General features: G+C 42.5%; 1 protein-coding gene across 1 annotated transcript in view; it reads right to left on the bottom strand.

Moving 5' to 3' along the window:
• spop (speckle type BTB/POZ protein) overlaps nucleotides 1–25,972 on the bottom strand; it is a 44,642-nt gene that overhangs the window by 7,238 nt on the left and 11,432 nt on the right. Inside the window, exons 4-6 of the mRNA XM_073495007.1 lie at nucleotides 22,327–22,454; nucleotides 7,987–8,164; nucleotides 3,064–3,119 (exon numbers count right to left, since the gene is read on the bottom strand). Of these exons, the coding sequence (XP_073351108.1) occupies nucleotides 3,064–3,119; nucleotides 7,987–8,164; nucleotides 22,327–22,454 (362 nt within the window). The remainder of the gene's footprint in view (nucleotides 1–3,063; nucleotides 3,120–7,986; nucleotides 8,165–22,326; nucleotides 22,455–25,972) is intronic.

The raw sequence follows: 25,972 nt of genomic DNA, 5'->3' as shown, positions 1-25,972 counted from the left end.
GTCAGCCACGCAGTCATACAAAACAAGCTCCAAGTGCCAAATAAGAAGAAAAAACTTGAAGAACCTTCTGAGCAGTCTGAACACGTTTCAGCAAAACTACATCCTAGTACATTTATTTAATTCTTTTCAGCTGATTCCTGAAAATTAATCCTCGGCATTCATTCCTTGACAGTGCCTGCAGCCAGCAAAGTAGGCTTTATCACTCGCTGGCACAGTGACGGTAACCTGAACCTTTTCCCTCCGCACTGAGAGGCAGAACAAAGCGGTAAACCAATTATAACCATGCTTTATCGTCACCACGGTGACCAGCGGCGTTTTAGCAGGGTCAGCCTGGGTGTACCCACAGCTTAGTGCGTTTGTGTCAACTCTGACCACTCAACAGCAACATAAACACACTCAGAAATAATGGAAGGAGAGTCTGAAAGCAGCACGCAGTCGGCTATCGTGGCCGTTTACAGGAATACTGATAACAGACATAAACACATAAAAGCATGTAAGCACACGTGCAGCTGAAACGGGTAAAGAGAATAACCTGAATCTTTTACTTACGTAGAATCTGCATGTACATATCGTTTCTAAATTTACCTCAGAGTCCTGCTGGAAAACTAAAATATCTCCTCACAGCCGGTGTTATTACACAATCCAGCAATAAAGAGAGGGTTTGACATACAGAGGATGGAAACTTCTCAAATTGTATTCTGCTGATTTTTGTTTGTTACAGTGTTAATGAAATAAATAAGGCACATTGGACGTGAAGAAAACAGGACTTCCTTCAGTGTCTCATTAACAGACGACGTTTCTGTAGTTACAGTATGTGAAGCTCCCCTCTATTCACAGAGCAGTCCTCTATTGTGTGGAGTGTTTCTTTATGAGCTCATTTGTCTCCCCTCTATAGAGTGCTGCAGAGGAGTGTTAACCCATCTATCTGTTGTCTCTGAATCGTATGGGGACGTGGCCCACCATCTCTCCCTCTTTCTGATGAAGACGCCCACTTAAACAGCAATTAAGATGCATTTCCTGGCTCTGTGCTTTATAATTTCCCCATTCGAGGCGAGCAGGCATCAATATTCCGCTGACATGACGGCTAAATCACCAAGGTTCAATCTCACCACCTCCTATCAGATGAAGACAACCGACTGTGGCGCGAGGGCTCCCCTGCATCGCACATGTGTACACACACACACAAACGCAGAGAGAAGTGGAAACATACAAACACAAATATCACAGTGGACACATAAAAAAGCAAAAATGCTCACGCTGCATGCCCTGTTGAAAGACGTGCATGTACAATGAGGCACGAATGTACTTCTGAATATAATATTAACTTTTTAACAAATCCATAATATCAACCACAGTCAGGGCAACTAAAGATGAACAAAGATGAGCATCAAGTCCAGTGTGAAGGATTTTGGGGGATTTAGGGAGAGAAATCAAATATAGTATAAATGATGATAAATGATGCGGAGGCCAGTTCATTTCTATGAAAGCTGCTCAGTGGCACTTGAAGCCAAAAAGCTCAACTTCACTGGTATGAAAATACCCAGATCTTCTGGGCGTTGTGAGGCCCATAGAGCGTTCGCACTAGTGACTTATGTCGATGGAGCTGGCTAACTTCCTGTTTAGCGCGCGGCTAGCTTGAATGGGAATAAGGTGATTTAATCGTACGACTCCTCTAGACTTTCCAAATTTTATTGAACTGAACGGATTAAATTATGATAGTGAAACGAGTCATTTTGCATTTTTCATTATTTTTGGGCCACAGTGCGTCATGTGATGATGTAATTACATGGTCTGGCCACAACGATAACTGGACACAAAGCCTGGCACTCTTCCTGAGGGCTTGTGATCACTGATGGGTGATCAGTTGGTTGCTATCTGCCACCGCCCCGCAAAATACCACTAAATCCTACACACTGGACCTTTAAGTTACCAAGACAACATTTTAATGCTTCAGTTCTTGACATTAATGTTAAGAAATGCAAAAACAAGAAATCAGATCATTTATAAATGAAATAGTTACTGAGGGCATGAAAAAGGCAATCTAATAACATTTGCATATTACTCTGCCAAGTTCTCTATTAAACTTGACACAAAGTATAAATCAACCGCTGCATGGAGACAAATAATCTTGTGGTTTCTTTCACTTCAATTTAAACTTAAACGTTTTCCTTCATTTATGCTTTTTCAAAATATGTCAAGCCACTACGTGTAGAATAGAACTGAACTGAAACATCAGCCAGGAAGATATTATTAGCCAGTGTTAGCTTATCACAGAAATACCTGTGCTGTCATGTCAGTAATAAGTCAATAAGTTAATGCCAAGTCACACCAGCAAGTAGCACAGCGATATATTAGGTTCTAGGAGCTTAGCTAGCGAGCTAAGGAACAAGCTAGCTAGTTGTTTTATTCAACCAATTAACTCTGTAGCTGCTGACAGGACAATATGTTCACAGTTAACTCAAGGAACATATGTGTACCATTAATTCTTGCCCTCAAACCATTCCCATTTGTGTGAAGCGGTTTATATTCATGCAGAGTAGTGTTAAATAAAAAAATGGCTAGTGCAACACAGCTAACTAGCCATGACAGCTCCTCCATTGTGGATCTTCCACCTCTCCGTTCCCTCAAAGGTCAAGACAGATATGTTCAACATTAACTTAAAAAAAGTGTTGCCGTTACATAGTTTGTCCACCAGAGGGCACTGACAAGTTTATTTTTTAAACTGTAAAATGTCCTGGTCGCAATACTAACCAATCCCCTCCTCCAAGACTGCTATTACTCTCACTGATATTATCTTGTTCTGTCTACAAACAACAGTCTCTGCCTTCAGATCAATTTTAAAGGGGGAGGAAAAAAATCACATAAAAAATTCTACATATAGTGGCTTTAAAAGACACCAGATAATAGAGTTGCAGTCAACAAGACATGAAGGAAAGGGTGCAGACACATTGGGGTGTTTTGAGAGGTGAGCACTTCCTGACGCAAGAGAGAGAAAGATTAGAATTTTGACATTCAACTCGCCACTGAGGGAGCAGAAACGACAGAGTCAAGTGCTCCACTCACCTTTTTACTCTCTTCCATCTCGTGCTCAAACATGGCACTGAACACCGGCGAGCGAGCTGAGGCAGAGGGAAACAAAAGGCAGAGAGAGAGGGGGAGGTTTGTTATTGCGTGTAATGTTGATGCATGGTGAAGTTTCTGATATCCGTTAACAGCCTGCCACAGGGCCAGAGGAGAGCGGGCGGGATGATTGACAGCAGTGACAGCAGCAGACGCATCATGTGGAAAAAGTCAACCGCAGCTCCGGCCTGACAGACTCATGACGACCTCTCAGGTGTGTTTAGCTGGGATTTAATACTGATAGACTGACTAGACAGGAGCTTGTTTCATACATTATGCCTTAATTAAAGTCTGTCTTCCTGTTTTGATAACGTGGTCGCTTGCTGTCTCTCAACATAGATTATTCAATCATGCTAGCACAGAGGATTTCGAACATGCTAACTTCCTCCAAAAAGTACAAGAAGAGGAGCTTTTAAGAGGAGCAGCTATGTCTCAAAAGATTTCCAGCCTGCTTTTAAGTCTCTGGATTGCAAGAGGACACCGTTCACCACAGTTTATAAATCCTCTTGGGTGAAGGACAGTTCAGAGAATGCATCCATTTACAGAAAATGAGGAGTTCAAGTGGAGTAAAAATGCAAAAGAGCTCCTCATTATGTCTGTAAGTCCCTCAAAGTAAAAAAAGAAACAGTTAAACACAGTGTTTGCAATGCAAATGGTGTTTTTATAATCCAATTTCCACCCAGATTTCATATTATTGATGTTCTCAAATCAGATTTGCAACACTTTTTAAACACAGACATATTCACAGTTGGAATAACCAGATGTAGTGACCCATAAGCACTGATCAAAGAGTACGCATGGATGATTTCAGCATTTGTTTTTTATCATTAAACAGGTGAGGGGACCAATAACTCGCTGCACTGCTTCAAAGGCAAAACAAAGTGTGCTTTCTCTCTTATTACTCAGACCCACCTGGAGAGGTTATGTTTAATCTCAAGCAAAGACCGGCCACACTCGCCGTCTGATCCAGCCACGGCACTTCAAATTACATAAATCAGTCCCACTTCTGTTGCACTTGAAATCGGCGTTGCATGATAATTCTGCATGCTTAAAATAATCGCCACAACCTGTCTCGGCAGGACGACACTGCGTGTTTTATCTCTTATCATTCCGGCAGTGACAGGGGTTAGTTCGGCACAGGCTGAGGCCGAACCTCACAGATGGAGCTCAGTCTGTGTGTGAACATGACTACAGCAGAGAGAGAATGTGTCTCTACGGAGGTTGAGCTTGGCCTTTAAAGAAGAATCACATATAAGCCAATGTCGTCCTCCTCTGATATGGTTCACTTTCATTGATTATGTGCTCACTGGGCAACACTTTACATTATTGTTCACTAATGAATGCTTAATTAACAAGTCATTAAAATTTAACAATTGTTTTAACACATTATTAAGTATATGTCAAAGTCAGTGATATGCTAATTAATTTAACTACTTAATAATGAGCTAGCTACCCACTTAATTACTCATTTGGAAACATGGTGTCATCCATCAACTCTGCACAAGCCACAAAATAGTATGATAGTGATAGCGAGAGTAAAATGTGGGGATTAGATGATAAGTGAATGAAAAGTAAACAGTGGGATTTACAGGAGTGGTTATGAAGTCAACACCTGCTCCGCTGGTAACTAAAATTATCGACTAAATAAATAACACAGTAACTGTCGGGTCCCACAGCATTCAGCTTTCATGAGTGTAACTCAGATAAGCTTTAGCTCAGGGTAAGTATAACTTTCAAGGTCAGGCCACACACCAAATGTCCAAAAGTTGAGCTCCTGGGTTTCCCCGCAGCTTTAATTTTCAGAAGCAAAGGGAAAACAAAAAAAACTCAACATAAACAGTTTTTACTTTCCATTCACGTTTTCAGGTAAATCAATTGTCAGGATATCTTTAGGTCCTAATTGCTTTTATCTTATGATCCGATTATAGACGTCTAGAGATTCAATGGGAAGATTAAAGTTGTAAAAGCAGAAAAGTTGAATGGATGTATCTGCTTATCCAACTGTCATTCTTGTTTAAAGCTGCTGTAACTGTTATTTTCTCACTTAAATGAATGTAAAATAGCTCTATACTCCAACAGTTGTTACTGTTATGGAGTGTTTGGTCAGTAAGCCAGGTCTCTTCTCCCCCTGCTCATGTAGTGAAATAGATAAGAAATGTTCTGGTGTCCCTGCCCACTTTAACCAATCAGGACAGAGAACTCCATAAAGAGGCGGTCGAGAGCAGGATCCTCCTGTTCTGGTACTGAGACAACTAATGGCATCACAGGGAAAGCTGTGACATGATTTTCACTGGCAATGGTGGTGGTTTACATCTAAAGACAACAACTCTCATGATCCCACGCCACTTCACTACATCATCAATCTACATCTTTTGTTTTCAGTGTTTTGAGTGAGAGACGCCTGCCAGCAGAAAGTACATACTATGCGTTTGAAGACAAATGAGGTGAGGGAGGCATGTGGTTGTTTTCCTTTAGAGGCCACTGTGTTCAAATAGCTGTTCCTCTGCTTGTATCTTTGATTGTTAAATATATAATTTTGTATGTCAGTGTTACATCTACATTCATTCAGCAGTGGTGGACCAAAACAGTGAGAACATTCCCACCACAAGCATGCTGCCCACCACATGGAATCAAGATCAAATAACTAAATATAAAACATTATTAGTGCTGCAATCACTTAAAGAACCTCGAGCCAAAACTAAGATCAAAAGCAATGGACTCGGAACAAATACCAGGAATCACCTCCTGCCACTACGGCTACAAAAACATTACAGAGGAAACATGGAAACGCTGCTACCTTGACCAGGTCTCTCTTGTAAAAGAGATAAAAAATCTCAATGGGACTTAAATAAAAAACATTATAAAGAAATACAACTTTTTATATATTTTTCATCTGCTTTCTCCAAAGAGGTGATTTATTTTGTTTACAAGGGAAATGATGGAAGTTGGCCAACTTGGGGATTTGGCCAGTTGAAAAAAAAAAAAGATTTTGCTTTCAGACAATATAAATCTACACAACGTTGAACTAAGAAGAGGAAGTTTGTCTGTCTGTGATGAGTCGAAGACAACTGGACTTGCTGTAGATTCTTGGTTCTTTGTGTTTACCTACCATTATACAGGATGCTTAATCATTTGCAAGACAGAGTCGTATGTGAGAGACAGGGACATGATGTTGGTGTCATCATTTTTTTATATATCAAGTAGAGTCAGACAAAAAAACATCCTAAAAAACTTTAGTGTAGTCATTAATTAACAACTGCATCCTGGGGCACTGAAACCAAACTTAACAGTGAACTGCCAGGTATGACTATGGGGACAAAACTACAGTAAGTCTGTCTGGTGCAGCTCAATACTGGTGAGCTCATACTGCAGCAACAAAGGGAAGGGGCGGGCGAGAGAGAGACAGAGAGAGCTGGGAGAGAGGGAGGGAGAGGGGGAGAGAGAGGGTCATAGAAAGTGAAAGAAGGGAGAGGAGAGAGAGAGTCAGAGGAAAAGAAAACAATAGACAGAAACGGGGAGTAAAGGGAACAAGAAGACAGAAATAGAGGGGTGTGAGGGGACAGAAAAAGAGAGAGAGAAAGAAGCAGGAGGGAGGAACGGTGAAAGGAAGAGGCAAACGGAGAGGGGAGGAAGAGACAGCGGGGAATGATAAAGGGAAACATGAAAGTGAAAGGGGGAACAGTGAGGAAAGGTAAGAAAAGAAAAGAGAGGGAAGGTAAGAGACAGAGAGTCAGAGTGGTATAAAGATCACATGGCCAGTGTGGAGCCAATTTGAGTTGCTCTCCCTCCTTCGTTTGATCCCTCTCTGTCCATCTCCACGGCGATTAACGGCCGGGAGAGTTGTCACGGGAACGGCCAAGAGGGGGAATAACGAGGAGGAGGGACGTCATCTGGACCAAGTAGAGCAGAGAGAGAGAGAGGGGGAGCGAGAGAGACGGAGAGAGAGCGAGAGAGGAAGACCCCAAACCACAGCAGCACATAATTAAAATGGCTCCTCACACACACATTTCAACAAATCCAATAATGAACAGCCTCTCTTTGCCCCAACAGAGACACACAGTTCACCAGTTTCCCTCAAACTTTTCACTATCTGATGCTTCCTGTCATCAAAGTGCCAATATCTGCGTTCACCACGCATTGTGTATGTGCGTGTTTGTGTGTGCGTGAGTGCAAACATAACATGGTGTGTTCGATACGAACTCTATAAAGGCCGAGACCGACACGGCAGGCAGGTGCTCAAGGTGCCAATAGCTGATACTTTGTACAGATATTCAATGTATTCAAATTTAATCATCCCTGTGGCAAGCAAAATTATTCATTAAAATTAAAAATCTGATGAAGTATTTCCCCCTGAATTCAATCCTTGTCACAGTGGAAAAGCGTCAGAAAGATTTAGACCCAATCTAAAACTCCTCAAATGAAACCCAGAATAATGAAAAACAAAATAACTCCACCGCTTTCATTAGTTTGGAAGTGATGTAATCTTAAAAGTCAATCGACAGAAAGCACCTATTTTGATACCTGTAAGGTCATTTATCAAACAAAAATGCCAAACATCCATAGGTTCTACAGTATCTTCTCAAATGCTGCTTTTATAATATAATTTCAGTATCTGTGTTTTGGACTGTCAGACGAAACAATCCATCGGAGGTGAACCGATCGATTGTTTGAAATTTTATTGCTGAGTCCTACTATGGCATCTTTAAGAATTGTGACCACACAATGGCTTTACCATTTGTGATTTGTTTAGTCAAACAAAACCCTGCCCGAAAGAAGTTTCCAAGGAGTTTTACCACCTGCTTAAATGAAGCACAAGTCTTTAACTGTCACCTTTATCAGACATAATGTATTGGAGCATATTCTCACCTGCGAGGATGGCTTTGTGCGCCTGGAATTTCTGGCCGGCGACACACAAGGAGCAGTCTGTGAACCTGGAGTTTTCCCACAGATCTCCGAGCTCCTCAGCCAGCCTGCAGTCAGGAACCTTCACCATGTTCATTGTGTTCTGACCGGAGATGTTCACAGAGTCCTGCACCACACTCACCTGAAAACCAACAGTTACAGAGTACACGAGTAAGATTTTACATTTTATACCCCTTCTTTAAATTGTCTGTAAAACTGTCTTTTTGAGATGTGATGGTGTGTGACAAAAGAATATCTACATATTTTAGGTTGAACTGTTCCTTTAATGCACTCACTGGTTCACACAGAGGCAAATAAATCCCATGCAATGTTCATAAACCGACAATAAATCAGTCAATCAAACATGCTGTGAATGATTAATGTGGGTCTCTGCCTCTGTAATCAATACATCAGCCACTCAGTATGGAGGCTATTCAAAGACAACCTATTCTTCCTTCTTTATCCAATCTGATTGGCTACGCGCTCAAACAAGCCAGAAAATCGACAATGAAGTCAAATTGCTTGTGCGAGTGTGTGCGTGTGAGTGTGTGTTTGTGTGCGTGTGAGTTGTCTGTATGTCTTCCCCGCTGACTTCACCACCTGTTCCAGACAATGTCAACCAGACTCATTTATCTCTCAACAGGACTCACAGCAAACACACACACACACACACAAGCAGGCTGGGAAGCACAAACACACACATTCTTACACACACAGTAATTACTACTGTAAGTAATTTCCGACAGCCTGGATTGACTGACTTGCAGATTTTTACCTGCTTACTGTGCCATTTAATCAAAGGACACCAGGTAGTTACCCACGGCCTCGCTGAGGATACGGTCAAGCGGTTCAGCAGGGTTGGGTCGATTTAATCATTTTCACACTGGTTTGATTTGATATAAGGCTTAATGTTAGAACAGACCAGTAGTACCAGATCTCACCACTAGCTCTCACATGTGACTCAGCCACTCCCAAGAGGAACATAATGAGAGCCCATGAATGACAGGAGCACTACAGTCGATCAGGGCAACTGTGACGCATTGTGTTTTTATTTCTCACAACAACGTTTCAATTGAACTTTTCTTATTCTAAATTTTAACATCAAAATAATAACTAAAATAAGACCTCAGCTGGGTGAAACTGGAGAAAAGATGACAGCAGCGACAGTTCAAGTAGCTCACGTATATGAACCTTGCAAGTCAATGAGTTTCCAAAACATTCCTGCAAATGTTTCACACATGAAGTGAAATGGTAGAGGGACCAACTTATTACTGATGAGAGTTTTCTCTTGTGGACTGAGTAGTATAATGGCACAGTGTGCACAACTCTCAACTCTAGTACAGCATAACATGACATAAGCCGTAAGACCTATGTAGCTGAGCTCATCGGCTATCCCAGGGCTACTGCTAACCAGCCACAAGCTGCTAGTTCAGTTCAGTCGGTTGGCGCAAAATCAAACTGGCTGAAGCTCGTACACCAGACTAGACAGACAAATCCAGAAACCGACCCAACCTTATCAGTTAGTCAGTAAGTCAGTCAGAATCCGATGATCAAAGTTCAAGCACAAAACTGAGTCAAAACATGTTTTTACATTACTCAGCACATTAACACAATGGTCATCAAATGATTTAATTGGTCGTGCATCACATTCTGCAATGTTACGATTATGACAGTCCAGTCAGGGACAACATCAGATAAACAGAAAAAACTTGAGGATAATAACCTCTGTTCCCTGTTTTCATTGCTGACAGCTCCTAAACACATTCACTATACTGTTTTCAAGAAAAAACGCTGAAAATCCCCACAAAGTGACCTTGCTGTTGAAGCTTCAGCCAGGGAGGCTGACAACCCCACACAAAAAAATAGCCAAGTTCCCTCCTCATCCATCTATCTGCCCGCCTATACGTCCAATAGCACATCCATCCACCTATTCAGCTCACACAAAAAGAATCCCAGAAAAGGAGGAGAAGCACATACAATAGAGAAGTGCGTGGCAAGCAGGAAATTGAATGTCAAGGAGCCTTGTTTGCTCCTGATGGAGGTTTGAGGGTTAGCCTGAAGGGGACAGAAAGACAGAGAGAAAGGGAGACGGACGAGAAGATAATAAAACAGAAGAAGAGAGTGAGAAAAGGAGGAGAGAGAGGGGGAGATACAGTGATAATAAAAGGCAGAGAGAATACAGATGCAGAGATACCAAGTGACAGACGGACGGAGAATAGAGAGGCCATCAGACCCAAAGGAGGGTGGGGATATGAGCGATGTATTGGTGGGATCTACAGTTGGAGATGGCCTCTCATAAGCAGCAGCTCGTTTCTGGCACAGAAATGCCAGAGACACAGTAAGAAGGAAATGTGACTTATGTGAAGAGAGGAACATCCAAAGTATTCCTCAGTGTGTGAGTGTATGAGTGTGAATGTACTGTATGTGTGTGTGTCGGAGTGTGTGACAGTCTGGTTTTCATAGCTGGCTCTATTAATCACACTCCAGGGGGATGCAGGTCTGACTGACGGACTTACATCCATCTCCACCCACTTTCAGAAGAATGCTCACACACACACACACACACGTTCACAAACACATTGACGAAGTGACAGTCCCGCGCACAGACACTGGCATTCATAAAAACACTGATTAGCAATACAGAAAGCCTCGGAGGAAGGGAGCTGATGTGTGTAGGAGAGAAGAGAGAGGAAAAACAACAGAGGAGAGAGACAGACGGACGGACAAAGAGACAGAGGGCAGAGGACGGAAGTTCAGTGAGCTCAAGTCGGAATGAAAAATGGCTTTCGAAGAGGAGGAGGAGGAGGAGGAGGAGGGTGGCGAGTCCAGCGCTGTGTCCTGAGTACACACTGAAAAAATAAACAAGTGCTGAAAAGCGAGTTGGAAGGGAAGCCAGTGAGCCTGGTCAATGTGTTTCGGTATAAATAGCCCAATTAGCATGGCGGAGCCGTCGCTGGGCTCTCAGACGCAGCGTGGCAGAGCCAGTCTAATTACTGGCTAACTTGACCAATTATTCCTCTGTTTAACCAGGCAGAAACTAAAACGCAGCACCTGGTTATTTAGACACACTGGCTGCCCTGACAGTCTTCACGCCATTAGCTGTCATCTTCAGTCACTGTCAACCTCCTCCTCTTTCTCCTTGCAAATTCCTTCTTAAACTACTGATGTAGCCAGTTTAGCCACGTTTGTATTTGCAGGAAAGATTGGCTAATATATACCCCAAATGTCTAATGCTAATTTATTGTATACATTGAAATGAATAAATGTGTATTTTAGATTTTAAAACAAGCTCCTAAGAGAGTCTACAGCCAGGCTATAGCAGCTTTGTGAGGCTGTAGACACGGTGACATCATCTTAGTTGACATGTTAGCATGCTAGCATTTGTTGATTATTACTATAAACAGAGTACAGATGAAGCTGAGAGGAATGTCATTTGTGCTACAGGTCATAAACAAAGAACTGGACAAAATGATATTTTGACCTGATCAGATAGCCAAAAACATTAGGATGCATCCTGTGGGAACACATTTCTATCATCATTACTTTTCGGGATGTAAGTTAAGGGCAAATTCTGACCTGATGGTGGTGCAAGACTAAAGTTTGGGGTCACCAAAGTTATTAAGACTCATCCATTGGGGGCAATAAATGTCCTGGGCAACAAGATTGAAGATCCCAGACAGTGCTGGCCTGACCAATCAACCAACTTTAATTTTTTCCCCAGTGGTGTTAATGATGGTGAAGATGATGTTGATTATGATTATAGAAACACATTCTGCATACAACCTGAGGCAAAGAATAACTGTAATAAAGAATCATTGCCGCTATATCACCACAATCATCATTTGTTTTGGTAATTAAGTTCCCATGATAAGTACTTACTAAAGCGCTCGCCTCCCAGTTAGTTCCTCAGACATCAAGATGGATCTGTCGTAAGCTCCCTCTCAAACCTCCAGGCAGTGCAGAGTTAATATTGAGTTTCAGTACCCAGATGATTTATTCATAATGCATCAATCTTTTTCTGCCTGTTTATGTGTTTGTTTATGGATTTACAGTGTTTTGCCATGCGTGAAATAGTTTGAAAAAGAAAAAGAAATTCAAATCAAATCAAATTCATTAAGTTATGGAACACTTGTTCTTTACCTCCCAAGTCTAATTTCTCTGTTCAGTCCTGTGCATCCTCAGACACGTAAACACGGGCAGAGATCAGGGACACAAACAGAAACAATCATGCACTCACCTTATCAAACTACACACACATACCCACATGATTTTTAAACAGGATCTAAGAGGGTTTCTTTTGGGGGGGTAATTTCTTTCAAGCTTCCCCCTTGCTGTTAAAATATGAATAGATCATTTGGGTGGAAGTTTTTCAAATTTGAACACCGAATAGTTTTACTGACCTGATTTGGGGCAAGCTCCCTTGTAATCTGAGGTATATTTCTTCTGACTTTATGGTTAACTCCAAATTTTTTTCCAAACTCCTTACCACACATTTTCATGACCGATGTGATATGATGTGTGTAGCTTTAAGCAACTTTAATACATTCCAGTCTTTACAGCCACAATTCTATCCCCAGAAAATTGGTATTTATTATATATGATAGTTATGAGTAACAGGGAAATAATGGCCTGGACAGCACAATGTCTCATGATCTGAGTAGAATCTATGTAGAAGTTTTATGTGTTTTTGTGACAGATGGTCGCTCTTTCTTTCTTGAGTGTAAATGAATATATTTCTGAGACCTTATTTCTAAGCAACAAGCCATAAAACAACAGACAGAATGGGGAAAAAGCCCTGCCCAATTCTGCTGGCAGAGACGGAAAGTTTCAGAAATGACTACCAGGTTGGCAAACAGCTTTACTCAGAATGGTAGCTGCATTTAAATGGTTTATAATTGGAGTGATAATGATCCAGTGTAATTACACCCCATATTTTAAATGATATAAACTAGAATTACTGCCTCACGGTTGTGTGCCTCCGCGCGCAAGTTAAGTTGCTGTTCCTGAGCCAAGGCGCTGAGTAATGGCCAGAACATTTTTTGCAGAACATTATGATGTCACAGTGAAGTATACTTTTGAGCTTTTGGATATAAAATATCATAACTTCATCATTTCATGACAAAAACATTTTCTGTGGGGTCACAGTGATCTTTACCTTTGTTCACCAAATTCTTATCAGTTCATCCTTGACTTCCAATGGAAATTTGTGAATTTGAAGAATTTCCCTCAAGGTGTTCTTGAGTTATGTTCCCAAGAAAGGGACAGATAGATGGACCTAACCTAACAATATAATGACTTCAGTCATGGCTATTGCCAGCGTGGAGGCTTTAAAACTGTTACCAGGATTGGTGGAACATATTCAAGTCTTTTGTGCTCAACATGTTGCAGCCCACTGATTCATTTTTATTTCATTAAACACCCCCCTTCTTTGATTGCCCCCCCGGTGCCACTATGTTTGAAAAACGCAGTGAAAGTGCCCTCTTGGATGCCCCTATGGTAGATAACACATGATAAATTGCCCTCTATGGTGTCCTTCAAGTGGAGAAAACGTGCGGAAGTGACCTCTCTTCACTATAAATGTATCAGGATTGTCTGTGCGCTGGTGCCCCCACAGCATACAGCTGGTGCCCTTCTCAATGTTTTCCCACCTGGCCCTCAAACATCCACAGTCTGCCACTGTGTTGCTCCAAATGTTTTGATAAAATGACTACTGTACATGTCTTTCAGTTTTGGCTGTCTCATTGCCGGGTCTACTTTCTTGTGGATTATACTTTGTTGTTGACAGGTTATCACAGAGTAAATCAATGCAACAGCAGTGAAGGTAGAGATTCTACACTCTGAGCACTGACTACACATGAAAAGGGCTCCCTAACAGCGACAACTGTACCACACTAAATGATGACGGTAATCTAAATCTGATTACCTGGGGCAATCTACTGTCGGGCTCTGTGGAGGTGAAGATTGGAACATTAAGAAATAAAAACTGAATTGTTTGCTCGATACAAGCGAAACAACATTAACTGTATTATATCTGCACTGTGCTTGAAATCAAACACAATATTAGTCTGTGTGATGATGCTGCTTGGGAGGAACCAAAGCAATGCATTAAAAAAATTCATTGCAAATTTATTAAAAGTTAATTACCGAAAGGCAACAGCAGAGGTTGTGCAGCAGTGTATCACAGTTTCATCATCTGTTATTTAAATATCTGAAGGAAATCCCAATCTGAAGCAAATGTTTGAGAGAAATACTGTACATTACATATTTTATTACAGAGTGAATATCTAACACTTCACAAGGTGGGTGTGTACGACCTGAAAAATGAGACAAAGGATAAAGTGTACACACACACACACACACACACACACACACAACAAACACACAAACACTTTTCATCTACAACGGCTTAATAGATCTGTGATCTTTAAACTTGTCTTCTGAACCCCCGAGCACAAAACTCATCACCGGCTTTTTATAATGCATGACTGGCCCTCCACTCTCCAGCCAGCCAGAGTAAACAGGCTCCATGTCACAGAGCCACTCTGCAGCTCTCTTTCTTTCTCCCTCTCCCTTTCTTATTCACCCTCTCAACCCACTTTTAGATGTTATTGCTCTCGGAAAAATCAAAAACACTCAGAGCTATGACAGGAAATTTTTAGTTAAGAGACAGACTCTGATACAGGAGTCAGAGTTAGCCACCCTGCGGCAGCTGCGACGGGTAGCTGAACTGATTAAAACTGAGAATAATAGCAGAATCTCATTTGTTCCTGCCACCGTTAAACAAACACAGCCCCAAATCCCAACGCTATTAAACAAAAGTCAAAAATAAACACTGCACTCGCTCTCCTCAGAAGACAATAGCTGGAACCTCACCTTCTTTAATTACAGGTTATTCATTTTGTGTATGTTGGCTCTAATTGTATTTCAAACACCATATTTAACCTATAAGGAGTTAATGGAAGCCTTTGCGGTGGCTGTCCTAACAAGACAGTGTTTGGTAAAGCCTTTTCTTTGGAGCATAATAAGTGATGATGGGGGGGACAGTTAGCCTGAGCAGCAACTAACACCAAACAAAAGAGCATCACATGGAAAACTACTCCTGCTTTGTGCAGCGTGAAATCATCGCGTTTGCTCGTGGCATGATGGAAAAAGCCTGACTTCATTATTAAAATAACAAGAGTGTTTCTGGCTGCACTGTAAACAAAAACAGTAATTGCTCCTCTTTTGTATCCCTGACAAAGTAGACCTGTCGTATCAAACTGCACCTGCTGTTCCCACCAGTAACCAGAGGTTAGACTGGTCATTTCAGTGGCTATTAAAGGACCCAGCAGTGTCCATCTCAGTGAGTCAGTCTGCTGACAGGCAGGCCTATCATTGACAGAGCTATTTGGGTGAATCTACACAGACACAGGAATTTTTCATGCATGATTTGAAGTCACGCCGCTGAACGAGCGTTGTGGCCCGCGCCCCGATTCACAGCCAAGTGTGCTGTGCCTAGCCAACCTTGTTCTTACACATACACACCTAGACCGAAGGTTTCCATAGACACACACACACAACCGTACACACAGTATTACCACTGGCAGCGAGCATGTGCCTTTCCATGCCGCCTGTGAGCACCAGCCATTTGGGTCTCTTTTAAGTCGTTTTGTTTTCTCTGCTGGAGGATCACAGACACTAAAGTGATAGCTTTGAGACTCCGAGGCCCGAATTTGAAGTGCTTGAAGGAAATGTTTGGGCAAAGAAAATAAATAAATATGCAGGCAAAAGTTGCGTGTTTGTTCAATTTCTGCTGCCTTTACTCTGGGAGAAGCAAAGGGCTTTTGATGGGATATAAAAGACCTGTTGATGTGGTGTGTAGAGAAGGCAGTATCAATTAAAGGATCCGTTGTGGCTCGGAGATGTGCGCCAACAAGCTCTCGCAGTAAAAATCCCATTGCAAGAGAAGGATCAAGCTTTGCACTCTGTTTGCTCATTCTCTTCCTTCACGGCATCAATCAGTATTTATATTTTCGCCTCTATGATTAGGTCTCCAGTCCCCTTTCTAGATGATCCGGACCATCTTACCTTCTTCACGTTGCCCCCCTGTTCAAAACACACAGACAGATGACTATACAATAAATATATTTCACCTCATTACCCCGAAATCAAAGATTGTTTTTGTCTTCCCCTTTTTCCTTCAAAAACCCACTACCTGCATCATTTCTCTCTTGCCCTTTCCTCTCTGTGTCTCCTCCCACCTCTGCCTCTTTATCCTGCTCCGAGAGGTGTGTGCATGTGTGTGCATGTGTGTGTGTGTGTTGCTCAGTGTGCAGGGAGGGAGCAGCTGGAGCATCTGCAGTCGTCTCCTCTGACAGCAGCACGGCATATGGCAGGGCCCTGTGAAGGATGGGTGCTGTCACCCGGCAAAGTGCTTACCCACCGACAAGAGAGGCGAGCCGCACTAACACCATGAGGAAGAGGAGGAAACAGCTGAACATCAGCACCCCACTCATTTATTCTCACGCCGCCACCTCACTCCAGGAGGGATGGAGTGGAGGAGCCTTAAAGAAAAGACCTCCGACCGGCTAGTGGTGGCCAAGACACCGGCTGAAATCCATTTAGGTAAATCGTATCAAAGATCGTCCATGTGCACAAGATAAACCAATTGAGAACACTGACTCATCTTTACACAAGCAAGCGCCGATCCTCACATTTGCAATCATCGACCTTCTGGGTGTCACACAGAGGTGCATAAGCCTGCATGACTGGTTACCATACAGTACATTAATATTAACTAGATATGCAAAGGCACAGATTGCCTCATGTTACCACCATGAATTAGGAGGCAAAAATGTAAGTTTAAGCTCTGGAGATGAACAATATTTCCTCCTTGGGTGTACATTGATCTTAGGGAAATTTAGCTCTAATTCTCAATTCTTCAAGTCTCTTTGTTGACATTTACCTCTTGGTAAATGCTCCATATACTGTAATTTATGAGTACTTTTGTTTCTTTCTGTAAAATGTAACATTATTCTTGATGACTCATCCTGGGGCGTATACATACATCTATCTAATCAAATCTGAATGGCCACTAGCAAACCCACCCATCATATAAAACCACACATGACCAGACTTGACCATTAGCTTGTGGGTCATAGAAGCTAGCAAAGTGACATCATCGAATGAAGTTTGTGTTTTTTTTATTTCAGTTTGCAAAAACATTGTTCACAATTCCAAAGAATGTCTGTGGTACTAATTTCTCCATCATCCACCTCCTGATTGAGCATCACCAGTGGGGTGAGCATCTCACTGCAGTCTCTATGAGTTCACTTAGCTCAGAAAAATAAATGATCACCTTAGTTACAAAATGTTTGCTTTGGCCAACTCCAGCTGAGAAAAACTATTAACATTACTAAACATTATATTATATTAAAGGCAATAAAGACATTCATGGTAAAACAAAAAGCAGGTGAAGTATCGGATGAATCAAAGACGGTGGAGATGGTGTTGACATGGAGATAAACGCAGCCTAATGCACACAAAACAAAACAGTTCGACACAAACTGCAACATCAGCCCAATGTGTATTTCCGTTGGAGTAATCAGAAATTGTTTTCATTAAGTATAGTCTAACTGCTTCAAGAGACTCTTGAAAAATCCTATGTTGATTGCTTGTTCCTCCCTTAAATACAAATGCAACAAGAAGAGGTGCATAAAATGCAGACATGCTTGATAAATACAGCATGTGTGTTTGGGGCAAAATGTGTCACACCTGCGTCTAACAAACAGGCGCAAAAGCAGCAGTTAATCCGTCCCTCTGTTCTCGCACTTCACTTCACTTCCTCTCCCCAATCTCACTAAATTTAGGTGTAAAGAAGACGGTGGCCAAAAATACAGTAGCTCTCAATTTGTAACTTGAATGGAAAGACAATAAAATCAATGCAGTTTTTAATAAAAGCCCGACATCAGATCATATTGGCAAAGCAATATATCAGTATAATCTGACAGCCGTGTGACCCAAAACAGACGCTCCTGATGCACAGGCAGGCGATCGATGTCCACGAAAAAAGAAAAGAAATTGCCCAAACAATCAATGCACACTACTTCATTAAGGTGCTTGAGTTAAAATTCCTTTTTTATTTATTATAGTGGCTGCAAGACAAACACTTATCAGCACTTCAACAGGGAAAAACAATCACACTCAAACTTTTGGGAATTCATTCACCTGTTCTGTAGACATCAGTAAGTGTCTAGTTGAGACAATGACAGATAATGTGTAGCCTGTCAATGGCTAAGGCCTCATTCAGACCAAAACAAGCATTGCAGCGAAATTGCCAGACCTCCCATATGTTTTGGGTGTGGGTAGTGTGTTTAAAACAATCACACAAGCTGGTCAACAGTATTGTTGTTCAAGCCTGCTAATTGTTGCTAGTTTACTCCATGTTCTGTTATCTTGCCTGGTGCCTCGAACAATATCGTGCTGCCAAGAGACTGCACCATCAAGGGAGGATGAATACTCTGCTCTAAGCCTCTAATTGTTACTCCAAAGCTGGGAGCCGAAAACCAAACACTATCCAGGTGGAGCTCACAGACCAAGCGATGATGCCTGATTTAGTCTGAATGAGTTGTGTCTACATGGTGGTTACAGAGAATATCAGGGTTCATCCTTTGTGCTGCTCCTGAAGCCACAGCAGTCTGGGGAGGAATCGATGGTCTCCTCTGTGAAATAAACCTAATGTGTCCGGCAGCAGTAGCACTCTCCTTCTAGCTGACTACAGGTGGACCACAGTGCTCCTCCACTTCTCAGCAACCAATTTAACATGACTGACAGATATGTTTCACTATAAACTAACCCCCACCCAAAATGACTCTGCAGGCGGTCAAATCACGACAGCACAAAGTTGTTGAGTCTTTCCAGGAGCTACGAGACCCCACGTGAGTTTGTGGTATTGCTCTAAAAACTTTCAGAGAATGTGCATTATCTATAGGGTGAACAGCTAGGAGGCAACGGTCTGACCTTAGAGCAAGAGGTTACCTGCAGTGCTGACAGGAAAAGAGAGAGGTGAGGTGAAGAGAGAGAGGACTTAACCTCCTTTACCTCTGCATCTCATTAGATGAAGGATGAGAAAAAGAAGGTAAAAATAAATCACATCTTCATTAAAACGTTTTCTCTAGAACAAAATCTAATCCAAACTATCTCAGTCTTTTGTTTTTTATCCTGTATCTTCTGTAGTTTTCCCTCTTTGTCTGTTCTTTGCCACACAGTGTGCCCACTTTTCCTGAGATTGCCTTTCCTCAAATCTCCTCTCACTCCTTCTTTATCTCTCTCCGTCCCCTCACGCTCTCTTTTGACAGCCTTTAATGGGAGCTATCTCCCCATTAAATACCTGCAGGTGTCTGCAGGGCTTTGGCAGGGATGAAGAGAGAAAGAGAGAAAGAGAGATGGAGACAAAGAGAGAAAGACAGCAGTGGTTGGTTGTTCAGGCCCTCTCCAACATGACATATAGCCAGATTCCTTTTGCTAAATTTGAATTACTAATGTCTCCGGAGGCAAATGAACCGAGCAGAGGGACCAAGGGTCAGAAAGAGAGGTTGAGCAAGTATCCCCCTCCCACAGTGATCTGGCTTCTCCTCATAGCCTTTTCGTCTCTTTGACACTTTACTACACAGACTGAAACAGGAAGAAAGACGGGAGACGAAGGAGGGCAAAGAGGGAGGAAAGAAAAGTAGGGCTGAGGGGGGGGGGTGATAAGGGACATGGGGAGAGGTGAAGGTAGAGTGAGGGGGGAAAAAAGTAAGAAACTGTGATGCTCAAAGTGGGAGGCAGCACGAGATGAAAGGAAAAGGGAAAAGAGGAGGAGGAGATTGGGTTTGAATGAAAGATAAGATGGAGGGGGAAAAGAGGAAGTGGAGGGGATGAGAGGAGAGAGGATAGGGAGAGAGCTGGGCTCTGGGGCGATGGGGCTCTCTCAGATGCCGGACTAGACCATCTGGACGAAAGCGGAGCCAGGTCTCTGACGGTAAACACTGGGCTTCACTTTCACATGGAAAAGGACCAGGGAAAGAGATTCAAACACCCGTTCAGCACTTTCTTACCAGCAATCCACCCAAAACCCAGACTCCGCCAACTGTCCAGCCCACGTGTTGGTGGAAAACGATATCAGACCTCACTGTTGGCAAGCTCATCATTTACTGCACACAACATCCCACTCCTGACTGCCTTTTTTTCTACAACACACACACATGTTTTAGAATTCATTTTTTAATACTGCTGCCTGTCTGTATTTCAAGTCTCTGGCTGTCTTTCAGAATATCAACTCTGCAGACATCTCAGGTCATCTGGGGCTGTTCTGCTACAAGGTTTAAACAAGCTTAAAGAGACAGTTCACCAGAAAATCAAAAATACATATTTTTTTGTATATTTTTGGTTTAAGCTGCCAAGTTTGGGAGATATCGGCTGTAGAGATGTCTGCCTGCTCTCAATTATAATGGAACCTAATGGCACTCGGCATGTGGGGCTCAACAGCACTGTCTCGTTCCAGAAATCATGATGTGGTTAGTCCAGGTAGAGGCTCATGACAGGGTGGGAAGTAAACATTAACGGCATTAGTTAGCTAGCCTCTAGTTCATGAGTAGGTGTGCGCTCCTTTCTGCGAGGTGGTACATAAAGAATCTAGTTCATGATTTCATGAAAAAGACATTGCTGTCGAGTTTGTCAAATGTATGTTTTGGTGCTCGACAGCTCGTGCTCGCTAGTTCCAATATATTCGAGAGCAGGCAGAAATCTCTACAGCCGATGTCTTAAAAACTCAACAGCCTGCACCAAAGCGATCCAGGTGGATAAACAGAACTACAGGTATGAGGCAAAATATGTGTTTTGGATTTTGGGGTGAACTGTCCCTTTAAGTTATTATGCTATACATAGTGAGAGAAAGCTTTTACAGGACCTGAGACTACTTTTAAATCTTAAAAAAATCAGAAAATGTTATCTGCCATTTTTATTTATCTACTTATGCTCTCATTTAATCTCTTTCTGCTGTAAACACTTTTTACAAGAAGCACATCGATATTTCCTTGTGTACAAAAAGCGCTATATAAATCAGGGTTGCCTTGCCTTGCCTTGCTTGTTCATGAGCATAGCCGGCTAATTACAACAGCACAACAGAAATGTACGGGGGAGGAAGTGGCCACCGAGGACTTGAACCAGCAACCCCCCTCCTTCAGGAGAGTGGATGAATTCGGCGAGAGAGGACTCTTCAAGGTAACTAATCCCTCTCTCTTCCAGCTCATTCTCTCTAGCAAACAGTCTCATCCTCAAAATTACGTCCCAATGAGACGCGTCTGCACAAACACACACAATATATGCATAAGATACTCCCACGCACACACACACACACACATACACGACTCTACCCCCTATTCCACATGGCTCTGGAGAAGCAGCACTGCCCCTCCTACCCCTCTGTCAATAAGCCCAGTTTGGAAACACTTTAAACAGACTAGCACATTGCTCTGCTACAAAAAGGGAAAACTTCAAGACATGCTCTCCTCCATACCCGCAGGGTTAATTAGAATTGTTTTAAACAGCCACTGCCATGCTTTTTAAACATTTATGGGCGCATGCATTACAACTAAGGCATTAACATATCCAGAAAGTTTAACCTCTTCTCTGCTCTCTGGCTCTATTATGAGGAGCAGAGGGGAACGAGAGAGAGGACAGTTGACCTCTGCTGCCCCCTGTGTTACAGCTGAAAAACAACAAGGGAATTTTCAATGAGGAGCAGCAGCCGGCTTCGGATCAGAGGAACCGGAGCCAAGCCACCATGCCGGCTGAATGACAATCAGCTTGTATGTTAGTGATGAGAGAGAGATCTAAACCCAGAGGCTATGTAGTACCAATAAAAACATACATTATTCACTAACAGGGACATACAATGAATGGTAGTGCTGAATAAAAAGATGAGTGAGACAAGAATTACACTTGTGATCACTCCGAGGCAAAACCCGCCAATACAAACAGCACATTTATGTATTTCAACAGTATTCATTATTTTTAGATCCAATTAAAATAATATATTTTGGGATAATCCAAGTAGTTCTACTAATGTCAATGTGACTCAACATCACAATTGTGTTTTTGAAGTCTAATCATAGAAGTCTGTGTTTGTCTCCAATACTGAAATCTCATTTGATGAACAACACCTTTGATCTACTAATATAATCAGGATTATCATCTTTGAATGAATACATTTCTTTTCTTTCTGATGACAGTGACTGTGTTTAACAAATAACCTGAGTTCAGATGAACTGCGTCAGCCCTTACCTCACAGAAAAGTGTTAATTTGTCATCAGGCAGCAGACCGTTGGCCTCTTCGAGCAGGAAGTCCCTCCTTATAAATTTTTTGAAACCCCAGTCCTTCCCCTGGACGAAACGGTACGCTCTCTGGCTCTCTGCAAAAGAAAACACACGGACAAACAAGGAGGAACAAGATTATTTTGGAGACTTTCACAACGTGATTAAGCTCTGCGTGTGTGAATCTGTGTGCGAAAGAGAAAGTTTGTTATGAGTCATGGCCATAAGCAGCGGAGGAACAATGGCGAAAGAGGCTGGGTGCAGGAAGTATTGCCTGCAGGGAGCTTTTAACACTTCAGAAGAAAACAGAATCTCTCTCTCTATCCCTCTTTCACTCTCTGTATCCTCTCCCTGCCACATAAAGACTAGTGGTAAACATGAGACAGAACTGCTGTGCCTCTTTGGCCAAGAAGTGAGAAATTGCAGGGATCAAAGCAGTCCAATTATCATGTGTTTATGGAGTGCCAATTATCTCTGACAGTGTCAGGAAGGATTCTGTAACACTCAGTCGCACTACAAAGACACAGCAAAGGTGCTGGAGTTCTTGTGTGTGTGTACAATAGTCACACTGTGGGGGCGGTAACAGCTATCAACAGTCACCTAACAGTCACAAATGCTCACATACGAGGTCAAAAGATAATGACGACGGACTATGACTGCTACAGAGATCACAGCAAATTAAAGCTAATTGCCGATAGAAAGAAAGCAAGACACCAAGACATTAATTCAGCAAGTAACTGGAGCTCCTTTAGAGGGATGTTAACACCATTCTTTGGTGAAATTACGTCATTCGCCATTTTGTTAATGAGAAGAAAAAGCTACCTCGGGCACTGCTCTTGGGTTTCTGGATGTGTTCAGCTGAGCCGAGCTTCAGTGCCAGACCGTTTCGGTGAATGGAGACATCTCTGTCCATTCCTATCAGGGTGGACAGGCCTCACCACCCTATGAATATAATAACATTAAGAATAACGCTCTATATGTCTGTTATTATGTATTCTGCCCTGTAAAGGGTTGATTGGCATAGAAACCAATTCATTAGCCACATATTTCCATTTCTTTGGCAGGTATCACTATCAAGATCATGCTAAGGATGCCCTATTCACGTGATCTTAACATGCATCTCGATGATTGGATTGTGTGATGAAAAGGGCAGCAATTTCACAAAAACACTCTGAAGATCCAATCACCAAAATCACCAGAGCAGGTTGTCCGATGCCTATTTAGCTTTACTGACAATGTGATGTGTCCAAAGTCTACATACAGTACACCAAATCCATAAATGTAAATGAGCATTTGTGCATGAAGTAAATCAGGAAGCATACATGCAAACCCCACAGGGAGCTCCTACAGTGAGACATAAGTATTAGGAGGGTAGTGAGATGCCCAGCGGGCTGTGATTTGCAAGAGATACCTGATTTTAGCCTGCGCATAAGGATTATTTGAATGTAAATGTTATCATATCCCTCGAGGCATGTAATACCATGAGGTGAAATGTAAAAAGATTTTTGAAATGGGAAATAAGAACAATTTGCAACAAAATAAAACCCCCAGTGAATTCAAAATAACAACTGTGTCTGAGCAGGCAAATATGCTCACCAAAAGACACGAAATAAATATTTTGCCTCAATTGAGCTGGTTTATGCAGTGCCTTTTAAAGGGTTAGTTCATATTTATTTTTTGCAGTGGGTTATATGAGGTACTTCAGCATTTTTTTTATAGTAGATGGCGGTCAGCTATCAAAGTGTTGAAAATATTTTAAATATAGAATACACTTAAACTGATATTGCTTTCTTAAGGTGGGCCTTTTTCAAGGTGACTGAAATACATTTAGCTGCTGCCCCGTCCACAGCAGTAACATTGCATTGCCTAGCTTGCGTACTTTTACTGCTAGCTGCTTCTCCAAACTCGGGGCCTGCCGAGCGACGTCTACCAAACACCTCATGCAACCCCACATTAAAAAATCTGAACTTTCAAAACTCTCCAGTTTATCATTTATAACAGTTGAGACTTCTGCTGGACAGGCAAACAGCCTATATTCACTAGTTAATGCTAAAGGAAGAACAATAATGAACACAACCTTTTAGTTTTTTTAAACCCAGTTAAAGGGTATGACGAAGTAAAAGTCAACTTAAACAGGCTATAAGCTGTGCAGTTACCACATACCAAGAGGTCATCATCTCCCACGTTCACACATCTGCCGTGTGATGGCACACTACTTGTGTTTAGCCCGGCAGTTCAAACAGATTTCTCTTCTGCCTGCTCTTGCGCAGAGATCCCAACAGGAGATCTGCTGACAGATCGCAGTGGGAAGCACTAAGATGAAGTGTCAATGCTGCTGTAAGATCCTGTGTCAAATCCCCTGTTTGGATCTGAGGGAGCAGGCAGCCATAGAGGGGATTGGTGGACAAGTGGAGTGCATATGCAGTTATTCCCACCACTGCTCATGCAGGGGGTCCTTTACTGTAATCCCCTGCCTCCAGAGACTGTGTACGCAAAGAAGCTGACAGAAATCACCATGCAAACACACACTCGCACACAAGCCAGAGCATAAGCATGCATGGAAGCCAATACACAGAGAAAAATTACAAGTCCATGCATTCTACTTTTTCACAGTACTCTACTTTATTCATTGTTGTGCCTATGAGTAACAGAGTCAGTGTTTTCAAAAAAGACACTGTGACTTCTCAACCAAAGCCAAGCAGGTTTGAAAAGAGAGTCACATTCCTGTGGCCTTGGTACACTGTACTGTTTGTGTCTGGGTAGACACAAAGCAACAGACTCACTACCTGGATCCTTCTCAACAGTCTGAATAAACTCTTTCTCTGCTGACTTTCATCTGCTCTTTCATGTCCTTTAAACATGTTTGATAAGACCAAACATGAGAGACCCAGATGAAGTCCCAAGGCGCAGTATCTCCTTGTGAAGTTGTGTTATTTGGGTATGAAACAAGACTAGTGTGGACTTCCCCAGTGGCAGTATCTAAAGCTAAACTCGGGTGTGAGGAGAGAGGTTGGCAGGAGAGTGCAACGGGGGGGAAGCAAGCCAAGAGGAAGAGGTGAGGAGAGGTGAGAGGGAATGCTGAAAGAAGCTCGGGCAGACGGGTGGAAATGGAGAGAGAGGTGTGACTTCTTCAGTGCTTACCCACGACAGTGGGGTGCCTGTGTGTATGTGTGAATGTGCACATGCATAAAGGCCCTGATGATGAGGGGTGTGTGTGTGTGTGTGTGTGTGTGTGCCGTGTGTGTGTGTGTGTGTGTGTGCATGTGTGTGTGTGTGCGTGTGTGTGCTGAGCTCAGCTAATGTCACGCTGCCATCTCTGGTGGGGCATCAGAAACCTGCACTGGCAGAGAATCAACTGCAGGTCAGACGCTGGCGCTCACTCTTTCAATGAGCTGGCCAAGGTGGCGGGAGTGCAAACACTCAGCCAGAATACCAAAAAGAGCTGGACAGTGGTGGAGGGGGTCGACGCAACTGAGATATCCACCGGAAAGGCAAGAGTGATGAAAATGAGTTGCAGTAAAAAGAGCAAGAGCAAGCGTGGAGAAGAGATTGTGTTAATCACACACTTGTGGTGAAGATATATAGATCTCATTACCAACCGGACCATCATTACAGA

The sequence above is a fragment of the Pagrus major genome, chromosome 23 (assembly GCF_040436345.1).
Source record: "Pagrus major chromosome 23, Pma_NU_1.0".
Taxonomy (NCBI): domain Eukaryota; kingdom Metazoa; phylum Chordata; class Actinopteri; order Spariformes; family Sparidae; genus Pagrus; species Pagrus major.
Note: the sequence above shows the minus strand (reverse complement) of the source record. Positions and strands in the feature narration are given on the sequence as shown.